We start from the raw sequence: 12,958 nt of genomic DNA, 5'->3' as shown, positions 1-12,958 counted from the left end.
AATATTTAATAGAACATGGTATTATCCACCAGACCACTATTCCCTACTGTTCTGCCCAAAATGGAGTAGCAGAGAGGACTTTTCGCACTTTATTTGATAAGGTACGCTGCATGTTACAGCATTCAGGTCTCGGCAAACGATTTTGGGGAGAAGCAGCAATGACTGCTGTATATTTAAAGAATAGGTCTCCCACATCGGCTTTGGCCGGACGTATACCTGAGGAGGTCTGGTCTGGCAAAAAGGTCAACCTTGGACACCTTAGGGTTTTTGGCTGTACTGCTTTTTCATTGATACCTGAACATAAGCGAAATAAATTGGATGCTAAGGCAAAGGAATACATTTTTGTGGGATATTGTGATACATCTAAAGGCTATCGCTTAGCTGATCCTTTAGATCCCACAAAGGTTATTAAATCTCGAAATGTCGCTTTTATTGAGAATAGATTTTACAACCCCTGTACAAATCCCTTGCAAGAACTTACAAGTGATAACATTATAACTTATAATGGTATGTCGAATGAGATCTGTGATATTGGTAATATTTCTAGTCAGAATAGTCAAGTAAATTCAAATAATTATAATGAAATGGAAAATAATGAAATTATTAATAATGAAATTTTAAATAATGATATTTTAAACAATGATAATAATAATGATAATAATTTGGATTCATCTGACAGAAATTCATCGTCATTTTCAGGTGGAGAGTCCGATGAGTATTGCACTGGAAGCAGCGACTCAAGCACAGCTGATTCGCCAGGTGCCGGCGGCTCACATCCAGTGAGCCTTCCCCCTGTAGCAGCTGCAAGTGATGAAGCGACTCGCCCTGTGGCCGTTGCTACACCACAACGTTCGTCTCGCTCTACGCGTAATGTACTCCCTGCGAGGTATTTAGACTATGATTTATCCTTACTCGCTCATGGTCCTCCATCGACTGATGAACCCATTACCTACGAAGAAGCTGTAAGTGGCTCTAATAGCCAACAATGGCTAGATGCCATGAAATGTGAGTATGATGCTCTAGTTACTAACAATGTCTGGGAATTGGTAGATAGACCCGTTGGTAAAAATGTAATAAAATGTAAATGGGTGTTTAAAACTAAATACGATGCTTCTGGTAATTTTGATCGTTTTAAAGCAAGATTAGTCGCCAGGGGCTTTACCCAACGGCAAGGCATTGATTATAACGAAACGTTCGCTCCTGTTGTCCGTCACTCGACAATGCGAATTTTATTTTGTATAGCTAATCAGTTAGACTTAAACATTGACCATCTAGATGTGGCAACAGCTTTTCTCAATGCTGACCTCAATGAGACTGTATATATGGAACAGCCTATTGGTTTCAGTGATAATAATAAAAATAAAGTTTGTTTGTTAAAGAAAAGCATTTATGGCCTCAAACAGGCAAGTAGAATGTGGAACTGTAAAATACATAGTCTACTTAGTGAGCATAACTTCACTCAATCTAAATGTGAACCTTGTGTATATGTAAAAAGTAACAAAGATGATGTAGTGATTTTAGCTTTATATGTTGATGACTTTTATGTATTTTACAGCGAAAACAGTTCAATTAAGCAAAATTTGTTAAACATTTTAGAAAGTAAATTTAATGTTAAAAATTTAGGTCCGCTTAAGAGCTGTTTAGGTATAAATGTTTCTAGAGATAAAGTTAAGGGAACTTTGACTCTGGATCAGAGTGAATATATCAGAAAACTACTTGTACGTTTTGGCATGGAAAATTGTAAGGCCGTAGCCACACCTATGGAAATTAACTGTAAACTTGTAAAATCTGAAAATAATGACTGTTTACAGGATGATGTTTTTAACTATCGACAACTTCTAGGTTGCTTGATGTATCTGTCTGTATGTACACGGCCAGATATATCATATGCATGTAGCCAACTTAGCCAATTTAACAACTGTTTCGATAGGTCACATTGGTTAGCAGCTAAGCGTATTTTGCGTTATTTAGCAGGTACAATTCATCATTCTTTATGTTTTCATAAGAATGAGAATTGGTCTATGTATGCTTATACTGACGCAGACTGGGCCAATGATATTACTGACAGAAAATCCTATACTGGCTATGTCATTAAATTGGGAAATTGTACAGTTAATTGGGAGTCTCGCAAACAAAGGTGTGTCTCTTTGTCATCATGTGAATCAGAATACTTAGCAATATCTGATGTATGTAAAGATGTATCATTCATTAAGAGTCTTTTGTCTGAGATTTTGCCTAAGCAAATTAATTGTACTGTATATAATGACAATCAAAGTGCTCAAAAACTTTTACAAGCTAAGGAATACTGTCATAAGCGAACGAAACACATCGACATAAGGTATCATTATGTTAAAGATTTAATATCTAAAAATGTAATTAAAGTAGAGTATTTGCCTACAGACAAAATGATTGCCGATGTGTTGACTAAACCATTAGGTAGAGTTAAGCATAATGAGTTTATCAAAGCTATGAACGTTTGTTAAGACTTAATTCGAAAACTAGAGCACATAAACCAAATTATGATTGTACTTTAAATTTATATTATTACTAGTATATGGTAGAGTCAATATAAATTTGTTTGAAATGTACATTCAATGTTTATTTGTGACATTTAATATGGTAGAGCCAAATTTTAAATTGTTTTATATTAATTTTCTTTTTGAAAAATTTGACTCTACTATGGTTATTATTAAGATAACAGTGTGCCCTTGAGGGGAAGTGTTGGAAAGTCAATGGCACACTTTAGTTGTGACATGCTCATACATGGGCGTCTTAAGTTAATTTTGACTCTGGCAACTTATCGCTTGTCATTCTCTCCTTCTTCGATATCAGACCGTTCGATGTACAACGTAACTAGAGTTACTCTCTTAATATTATAACATTATAAGTTATTGTATCTGTTGACGACCTTTAACATTTTGTGGATTATGATAGAATACATCAGTGTTTAAAGGACGACGTGGTTTTTGTTCACCATCGCACCATTTCCTTCTGCTGTGTGCACCCCGAGACCGGGCTCTGCATAACAGAAGCAAGTGCTGTGCCAGTCCCTCGGGATCGTCGGCACATATGTACCTCACCGGAGAGGAGATGAAGCCGGGAAGAAGTCCCTTGAGGACATAATGAAAATCCTGAGTGAAAACAAGGATCGGATTTATGGCGACGGGTGCCCCTATCCTTCCGTGTGCTCCGGATAATGTCGACGTTCGTTTGAAGCTAGCCTAAGTCACTATCGCCGAGTTACGTAACGAAATTACATGTTTGCGGAATGCTCCAACTCGGTCGGCGTTTTTTTTTTTTTTTTTTTTTTTTTTTTTTTTTTTTTTTTTTTTTTTTTTTTTTTTTTTTTTTTTTATGATGAATAGGCAGGCGTTTGACCACGATCCCACCTGATGGTAAGTGATGATGTGGTCTACGGTGGAGCACGCTTACCTAAGAGAGCTCCAAATTGTACTCATGCGGAAACACAGACTCGGGCAGGGCGTTCCACTCCTTGGCAGTTCGCATAAGAAATGTGGAAGCAAAACGCTTCGTGCGTATTTTTGGAATTCCTACCATGAAGCGATGCCGGAGTGCCGTTTGTCGTGTGGTCCGATGGTAAAAATGGGACGGAGGAATAAGGTTGTGCAGTTCCTCGGCACACTCTCCGAAATGTATCCTATAAAAGATCGACAGGCTGGCAACCTTGCGACGATGCTCCAGACTTTGGAGTCGAGCATTCGTCAGATTGCTGTCATTTATGAATTTCAAGAGCGATTATCGACCTGACACTGCTTGCATTGCATTAAATGTGCTGATCGCTCAATATGCACAGACGTGCCAATATCAGTGTCTGCCTATCGCAATGTAAGAGCGCGCGAAGCACGCTGAATGTCGGGTTTCGCCCGACCTTTAAGCGTGGAGGGTTTGCTAGTTGTCGGGCTTCGCCCGACCTTTAAGGGCGCTCTGCATGTGAAAGCGCGCATAGCTAAATGTCGTGCTTCGCCCGACCTTTAAGTGTGAGGGGCACCGCAGGCGCCCTGTATGTAAGAGCGCGCGAAGGGCGCTGAATAACTGAGGAACGCCGCAGGCGCCCTGCATGTAAGAGCGCGCCAAGCGCGATGAATGTCGGGCTTCGCCCAACATTTAAGTGTGAGGGGGACCACAGGCGCCCTGTATGTAAGAGCGCGCGCTGAATAACTGATGTGAGGGACGCCGCAGGCGCCCTGCATGTAAGAGCGCGCCAAGCGCGATGAATGTCCGGCTCCGCCCGACCTTTAAGTGTGTATGTAAGAGCGCGCGAATGGCGCTGAATAACTGTGAGGGACGCCGCAGGTGCCCTGAATGTAAGAGCGCGCGAAGCGCGCTGAATAACTGTGAGGGACGCCGCAGGAGCCCTGCATGTAAGACAATGAGGGGCGCCCTGTAAGTAAGAACTCGCGAAGTGCGATCTGAATTTCGGTACTCTTTTGCATAAAAATGTATATTAAAAGGTGTCCTTTTTGACAAACGACAATGTAGCCTTTTGTCTAAGAAATTAACGAATTATTAACAGTGTGCGGCCCGCTGCAATTTTGCTAACCGCTATGTGGCCCTTGGCTGCTAAAAGGTTGCCGACCCCTGGTCTACGGAGCTTGAATATTTTTTAACGTTATGGAATCGGTTCCCGTTTAATAACCCTATAATTGTTCATTGTTATTTTTTGTGCCATATTTCTTTTAATTCTGTAAAGCCGCTGTTATCCGTATTCCGCATTTCTTTACGGCATTTTCAAAATTTTAATTGCCCCTAATTGTCAGGCGATTCGGCATTAAATTTAGGCACCTATCACCCGTTGAAACAGCCATTATCGTCCATAATCTCCATCTCATTAATCCATTTCTTTCCTTCTACAGCAAAATTTATACGCCGTTATCTTTCGCACGTACACCAGTTCACGCCAGTGCGGAAAGCGGACCGTCAGAAAAATAATTTGTTTTGGTTATATATATTTTTTTAATTCCATGTGTAGATTTTTTTAGTGGTGTTCGGATGTGCTTTACAAATTATACGTGTTGTGCGGCAGTATTTGTTTTACTGCTGTATCTCATAGGTAAGCGTGCTCCACCGTAGACCGCATCGCCACTTACCATCAGGTGGGATCGTGGTCAAACGCCTGCCTATTCATCATTAAAAAAAACCGGAACTCTATTTTCAACTCCTACGGTTGCTCTGGTTATAATATTAGCTGAAAATCGTTGGGCATTAGACTTTTTATTTGCCGCTACATCTATTGTCGAGTAGCAGTACTAAGAGTTCCGCTACTTGACGCTAGATGTCTACAACGAAATAAGGCGCGAAAACTGGTGTATGGAGTTACCACTCTTTCTTTACTTATATTACTCTATGGTATTATATCTAATGGCTCCTGTACACCATGGCCCAGCGTAGGCCAGTCTAAGGGACGCAGCTATGCGGTGGAATGATATAGCAATATCACTTGCTCCCTCTAACGCATAAATGCGTCTCTTGGACTGGCCTACACTAGGCTATCGTGTACAGGAGCCATAATGCAATGCATGGGCAATAAGAATGGGGCCAGTACAATAGCTCATCTATGTAATGCTAGGTCTATGCGCGAACTAGACTCCACACTTTTGGTTTGGTTGAAAAACCCAAATAATCGAAAAAAAAAACAATTTTTATTTATTTTTAAATTTACCTTAAACTTAAACTGTATAACTGAAATATAAGTGAAATATATAATATTTTATTGGCTTTCGTTTAATACCCCACACGTGTAGTTGCAATGCATAGTTTGGGTGCAAAATGCAATATTCGCAACGAGGCGGGAGTCATTTTGATGACGTCATTCCGCTGAAGTAGATGCTCGGCGCCGCTGTCTCCCGGCAGTTTTGGAGACCCAGTACCATGCCCAACAACATACTAAAATTTGGTAGCGGTTTCCGGATCTGAACTATCTCTTCGACCGTTTCCCATAAGGCATAGTACTATTATCGGTAATATCAGTCATAATCGGCTAGCCAAATTGGCGTTAGCGTCCACACCACCTGATTTGATCAGGCAATTTAACCAGATTGGCGAACATGTCTGCGACGGAATTAAAAAAGTTTTTTTTAAAGTCTGACCAGTAATATATGATCATTGTCAAGAGGGCGCTGTTCTTTCTCATGTATAGGGTGACAGTTCAGTATAGTATGAAAAAATTAGTTCCGCAACATGGCGCGTGATCATATATTCCTGGTCAGCATTAATGAGGGCTATCGTTTTTTTGCTCACCAGTTGGCGCCTCTGTTCATCCTCTGTTGATGGTGGTCCAAAAGACTAAAGAACAGCTGTCAGTCAGTGAAGTGACATTTCCAACTATGGAAAAGACCACCATCCACACTAGCGCCCCTAGCGGCGAATTCATACGCGTTAGCCCTCATTGCATGTTCAGACTAGATATCCATGAACGCGGTTTTTGAGGATTCCTTACCTAATGGGGACCCTATTACTAAGACTCCACTGTCCGTCCGTCTGTCACCAGGCTGTATCTCATGAACCCTGATAGCTAGGCAGTTGTAATTTTCACAGATGATGTATTTCTGTTGCAGCTATAACAACAAATACTAAAAACAAAAACTAAAAATGGGGCTCCCATACAACAAACGTGATTTTTTTTGCCGTTTTTTATGTAATGGTACGGAACCCTTCGTGCGCGAGTCCGACTCGCACTTGGCCGGTTTTTTCCACTATGCTGAACGCATTTTTATGTAGTCTACGGTAACTGTCATGTTGACAGTGACAGCATCACAGCAGAATGACATTATTGATTGACGTTCTGTAAGTTCTCGTTCGTTTGCTTGCGTCCGCGACATGCGTGATAGATGCGAACTATTGTATAAAATAATAGAATAAAGAATAACTACACGGATTACAACTGTCTTAACAGAAATAGGTGTTTCTACATTTCTAAACAATGCCTTTGCCACCATTGTTAGCTGCGCGCTTAGCTAAAAGGGGCATACTCAAGCCTAACTCTAATGTAGAAACAACAAACGAAATTTCTGTACCACAAGCCAATGAAGAGATTATAGCAGAAAACTACGATAATAAACCAGAAGAACAGGCCAACAAAGAGCAGTTCTGGGAAGGTATAGAAGGTGTTAATGTGGATCCAATTAAAGGCCATAAAGGATGCCCCAATAAAAACAATACTTACCACGAATGTTCCATCTTTTGCGTAAAAAATTGGAAACAAGGAAAAGTTGTTCCAGACGAAGTGTATTTGGAGAATAAACGAAAGGTTTTAGAGCTGTGGCCATTACCATCTGGTTGGGAGGAAATATATGACCCTGGTCTTGGGCAACACTACTTCTGGAATGTCCACAACAATCTTGTTTCTTGGCTACCACCTGCACATCCGAAAGCGAACCCCACGGAAAGTGCAGCGCATTTGCGAGAGGAGAGACTGTTGAAGGAAGGCGATGAAAGTGATGATAGCAGTGAGGCTTCTGACCAAGAAGTACCACAGCAACCAACTAAAGAAAAACGTCGCGACAAACGAGAGAAGGATAAACCAATGGTCCACCATAGAGACAAGGGCAGATCCAGAGTTAAGGATAATGATTTAGATCCAATGGACCCTGCAGCATACTCTGATATTGCTCGGGGCAGTTGGAGTGCCGGACTGGACTCTCAGACCAAGACTGGTGTTGACACAACTGCCTCAGGCTCGCTGTACCAAATGAGGCCATATCCTGCACCAGGCGCTATTCTAGCTGCCAATGCCAAAAACCAACCACCTCCATCACCCTAGTTTCTTTTGTATTTGATATTAATTAATAAATGTATGAATATACCTATTTTTATGTGCCTTATTTTCTACTAGCTTTTGCCCGCGACTTCGTTTGCGTGGACTTAGTAACCCCAGCTAGAGTAAGAATAGCGCCTGGAGAAAGTCTTATAGCAATCATTCAATTAGAGCATAATATGCACACAAATATTAGGCAACTCATTAATTATCTCAATTCCACCATGATTCCACCCCGCTTTTCACCCTCTTAAGGGATGATTTTCGGGATAAAAACTATCCTATGTCCTTCCCCGGGATTCAAACTATTTCTACGCCATATTTGAACTAAATTGGTTCAGCGGTTTAAGCGTGAAGAGGTAACACACAGACAGACAGACTTTCGCATTTATAATATTAGTATGGATAGTTACAAGCACTCAAGAACCAGTTAAAACTTTTATGCAGTTATCTAATACATCAGATATGGCAACCAAGGGCTTCTCATCAGTTTAGTCATGCATAAATATGAATTTAGAAGTAAAAAATTAAATAAAAATAGTTTGAAAGTTTAACAATTGTAATTCATTAAAAAATTTATTTACAGAAATAGGAATAGTCATAATACACTTTAAAACCATCTTAATTAATATGTATAGTTGCATATAAGGTCAATCTAAAATATTTAAATGCAATATCCCATCAAAAACATAAATGTGAACATAAAGTTCAATATTAAGAATATGCGTGGTTCGTGTAATATAAACAACACACGGTTGCTGAGTCACCAGTTCAGACATTGACACGCTGCCACGTGTCTAGATATATTGTCTCATTACCAGACCATATAGGGTGCTCACAAATATCTAAACTTGACTTTATTGTCAGGGCTTACATTAGGATGAGGGATTATGTATTGTAAACTTTTCTTGCATGAAGGTTACGCTACAAATATATTTCATAGTGACTACAACCACTGTGCGAGTAGATGTTATTGATATTAAATATCATCAATAAAACACATTCTCCCTATTCATAGTCTTAACCACAAACCTAATGTTACAATCATGATTTTTTAAATTTATTATAGTAAATGCTGTGAAATGCTCTATGTATACAGGATGTACTTTGCTCACAAAACCGATCACAATTGTGTGCTTAAAAGAGCACATACAGGCTATACATTTACTGACACCTTTACAAGTACAGGTATTTTTGATAGTGACTACTCAAAATGGATGACCCTATTATGATTTCAAAAATTGATGTAAACCTAAATTAAAAATACATATCAAACATCTTTATTATATTTTGCGCTTAACTAGTATTTATTTAGGTTCCTAGTGTTAGTTTATGCCGTTTATCATTTTTGCTTTGTCCGTGATGAGTGCGAGCAGGTTGTTGGACGTGATGACGCCGACCACATGCTGGCTGTGTGATGACGCGTCTGAAACAGAACACAACTCAATGATATTTCAAAGTTAGGCTAGGGCTAGGCGCGCAAGAGCAACTTTGGTCTCCGCAACTTTTTTTGTCTCTGTCGCTGTCTCCTCGCCGAGATTTGAATGATGCGCACATGGGAGCGACAGCAACACAGCCTTTTCTTTAATTGCTAGCGCGCACGAACAACTTTTGTCTCCGCAGCTGTTTTAGTAGTAGTAGTAGTAGTAATAAAACTCTTTATTGTACAAAAAGAAACATAAAAAAATAACTGTCAAAATGATTTTTTTTTGTGACACACACTTTTATTGCTGACTGTACTTCTTCTCGTTTGCATGTCTATCGAGTACTTCTACCTTTATAATGAGCCTAAACTTGATGTATTTGTGTTTTTCCATCGAGGAGTTCCTTTGTTCTGATGACCTCCATGTTAGCATTTTATTGCATTGTCACCGGAATTACGACAGTACTCCAAACTTCAACTGAAGCAGATACCGGGAAGTGGTTCAAATTTTAGTTACAAGATTTGAAGCACTATTATATACAAAGGTAGGTAGGTATATACGCAGTGAAGCTAAATAAAAGTGTGTAACAAGATAGGCCAAGCAATAAGAAGGTATAGAGGGAAATGCTAGGAACACAATTTTTGACTACGTAGCTTTGTTTTGGACTAGTTAGGAGATGAACATATCAAAAGTCCCCGACCGTAACCCTGGTGCAGGGGGAGAGAGGGGTTTGAAGGTTCAATTTTTCGGTTTTTCGATTATATCTCGGAAACTATGCGTCTGAGCGACATGGCCACTTATACAAAATGAAAACGGATTTAATTTGTTACAAGTTTTTTGATATCTTGTATAGTTTTTGAGATATCCGCTCTTGAAGGTTTATTTAGGGCTTGCATTTTTATCTTGATTATCTACATCAGTGAAGCTGCTAGGCCGGGTTTGGTAACGTTCTCGTATAAATCGGGGGTGCTGAATTCATTTATGGTATCAACATTGACTCCTTTCCGAAGTAAAAACATATAAACTTTAAACAAATAACTTTTTTTTACTCCTCTTCACGCTTAAACCGCTGAACCGATTTAGTTGAAATTTGGTAAAAAGATGTTTTAAGTCCCGAGACAGGATATAATATAGTTTTTATCTCAAAAATCATACTTTGAAGGTGTAAATTTGGTGTGAGGGGAATTCAGCTTCTACGCCGAAGTTGAATTCCTGAGGTAAATACTGTTTAAATTTAGGTTTGAAGTCATGTTTGGTATCATTTTCAACTAAATCAAACATGTAGACCATCCCAAATATTATTTAAATAGGTTCAGCGGTTATTGAATTCCCGTACAAAATTCCACCCCAGCACTTTTCACACCCTTAAAAGATGATTTTGTTTATAAAAACTATCCTATGTACTGTCCCGGGACTCAAACCATCTCTATACCAAATTTCAATGAAATTGGTTCAGCGGTTTAAGCGTAAAGAGGAGTTTAAAAAATATATTTATTTTAAATTTTGTGTTTACTTAGGAATGGTGTCAATGTTGACACCATAAATGAATTCAGCACCCCCGATTTATACGAAAACGTAACCAAACCCGGCCTAGCAGCTTCACTGATGTAGATAATCAAGATAAAAATGAGAGCCCTAAATAAACCTTCAAGAGCGGATATCTTAAAAACTATATTTTTGTATACATGTTTCAAGTTTTGATGTTCGTGAGAAAAAACTTGTCTATGTTCAAACGTGTCGAAGTAATGGGCAAACAAATCAGATCGACGGGAAGACTGCGAACAGTGCCGCGTCGCATGGCACTTTCATGTAAGAATCCGCGAGTAATGGGCCCAACCTATTATGAACGTCTACCAGCTGAATTTAGATATGAAATATCTGACGAAGCATTTGAACAACGACTGAGGAACTTTTTATTGAATAACCCTTTATATTCAGTAGATGAATACATGGAATTAAAATTTGAATAAATAACTGTTTGACATTATAGTTTTTGTAAATTGGATTTTATTTAACATTAGTTCTTAACTGTTATTATTACGGCTCTTAGTTTTAGTATGACGATCATTACGAGATACCTTTTTTGTTTGACATGTATTCCATTATTTATTTAGTTTTAATTTGACGGTAATTTTCCAATACCTTTTATAATTGTTAGCAGTGTTGGCCGAACGCTAATGCCATTAACCATTAAAAATTAACAATTAAAAAGGTTAATGGCCATTAACCATTAGCCATTGACGGAAAATGAATTAGTAATGGCCATTAATGTTAATTTATTTCAAAAAATTAACAATTAAAACAAACTAATGGTTAATGGTTTACAAACCATTAAAAATTAAATCAATTTTTAATGAAAATTAAAAATGTGGATTGAAAATTAACAATTAACAAGAAGAAATATCATAATTTTATAAAGGCGTCCAAGGGATCAAAGGTCTGCAAGACTGAACTTGTAAAAGTTTTGAGTATGTATTACTCATCCTCCTTATAAACCCTGGCAGTACCTAGTGGAACTTAGGTTTGGTGCAACATAGGCGGACGCTGTTTTGGTCATCCGACTCGTCTTGATGAACACTTGGGAGAGCAGTACTCATGATAGAGCTGATGCTGAACCCTGGCAGTACATAGTGGTGCTCAGGTTTGGTGCAACATAGGCGCACGCTGTTTTGGTAATCCGACTCGTCTTGATAAGCACTTGGGAGAGCAGTACTCATGATAGAGCTGATGCTGAACCCTGGCAGTACATAGTGGAAGTAAGGTTTGGTGCAACATAGGCACGCGCTGTTTTGGTCATCCGACTCGTCTTGATGAGCACTTAGAAGAGCAGTAACCATGATAGAGCTGATGCTGAACCCTGGCAGTACCTAGTGGATCTAGGGTTTGGTGCAACATAGGCACACGCTGTTTTAGTCACCCGACTCGTCTTGATGAGCACTTAGGAGAGCAGTACCCATGATAGAGCTGATGCTGAACCCTGGCAGTACCTAGTGGATCTAAGGTTTGGTGCAACATAGGCACACGCTGTTTTAGTCACTCGACTCGTCTTGATGAGCACTTAGGAGAGCAGTACCCATAATGGAGCTGATGCTGAACCCTGGCAGTACCTAGCGGAACTAAGGATTGGTGCAACACAGGCACACGCTGTTTTAGTCATCCGACTCGTCTTGATGAGCACTTAGGAGAGCAGTACCCATGATAGAGCTGATGCTGAACCCTGGCACTACCTAGTGGATCTAAGGTTTGGTGCAACATAGGCACACGCTGTTTTAGTCACCCGACTCGTCTTGATGAGCACTTAGGAGAGCAGTACCCATGATAGAGCTGATGCTGAACCCTGGCAGTACCTAGTGGATCTAAGGTTCAGCATCAGCTCCATTATGGGTACTGCTCTCCTAAGTGCTCATCAAGACGAGTCGGGTGACTAAAACAGCGTGTGCCTATGTTGCACCAAACCTTAGATCCACTAGGTACTGCCAGGGTTCAGCATCAGCTCTGTCATGGGTACCGCTCTCCTAAGTGCTCATCAAGACGAGTCGGGTGACTAAAACAGCGTGTGCCTATGTTGCACCAAACCTTAGATCCACTAGGTACTGCCAGGGTTCAGCATCAGCTCTATCATGGGTACCGCTCTCCTAAGTGCTTATCAAGACGAGTCGGGTGACTAAAACAGCGTGTCCCTATGATGCACCAAACCTTAGATCCATTAGGTACTGCCAGGGTTCAGCATCAGCTCCATTATGGGTACTGCTCTCCTAAG

General features: G+C 39.9%; 2 protein-coding genes across 2 annotated transcripts in view; one reads left to right on the top strand and one right to left on the bottom strand.

Moving 5' to 3' along the window:
- The first annotated feature begins 6,815 nt into the window (after positions 1-6,815).
- On the top strand, positions 6,816-7,826 carry LOC134748123 (polyglutamine-binding protein 1). The gene has a single exon (XM_063682822.1). The coding sequence runs from the start codon at positions 6,941-6,943 to the stop codon at positions 7,778-7,780; it is 840 nt and encodes a 279-aa protein (XP_063538892.1). The 5' UTR covers positions 6,816-6,940; the 3' UTR covers positions 7,781-7,826.
- A 1,224-nt stretch (positions 7,827-9,050) lies between these two features.
- The window catches only part of LOC134748533 (cystathionine beta-synthase-like), a 28,151-nt gene continuing 24,243 nt past the window's right edge, over positions 9,051-12,958 (bottom strand). The window contains exon 18 of the mRNA XM_063683324.1: positions 9,051-9,200. Within this exon, the coding sequence (XP_063539394.1) occupies positions 9,100-9,200 (101 nt within the window). The 3' untranslated portion in view covers positions 9,051-9,099. The remainder of the gene's footprint in view (positions 9,201-12,958) is intronic.

This window comes from Cydia strobilella, chromosome 16 (assembly GCF_947568885.1).
Source record: "Cydia strobilella chromosome 16, ilCydStro3.1, whole genome shotgun sequence".
Taxonomy (NCBI): Eukaryota; Metazoa; Arthropoda; class Insecta; order Lepidoptera; family Tortricidae; genus Cydia; species Cydia strobilella.
This window is presented reverse-complemented; position numbering and strand designations above follow the sequence as displayed.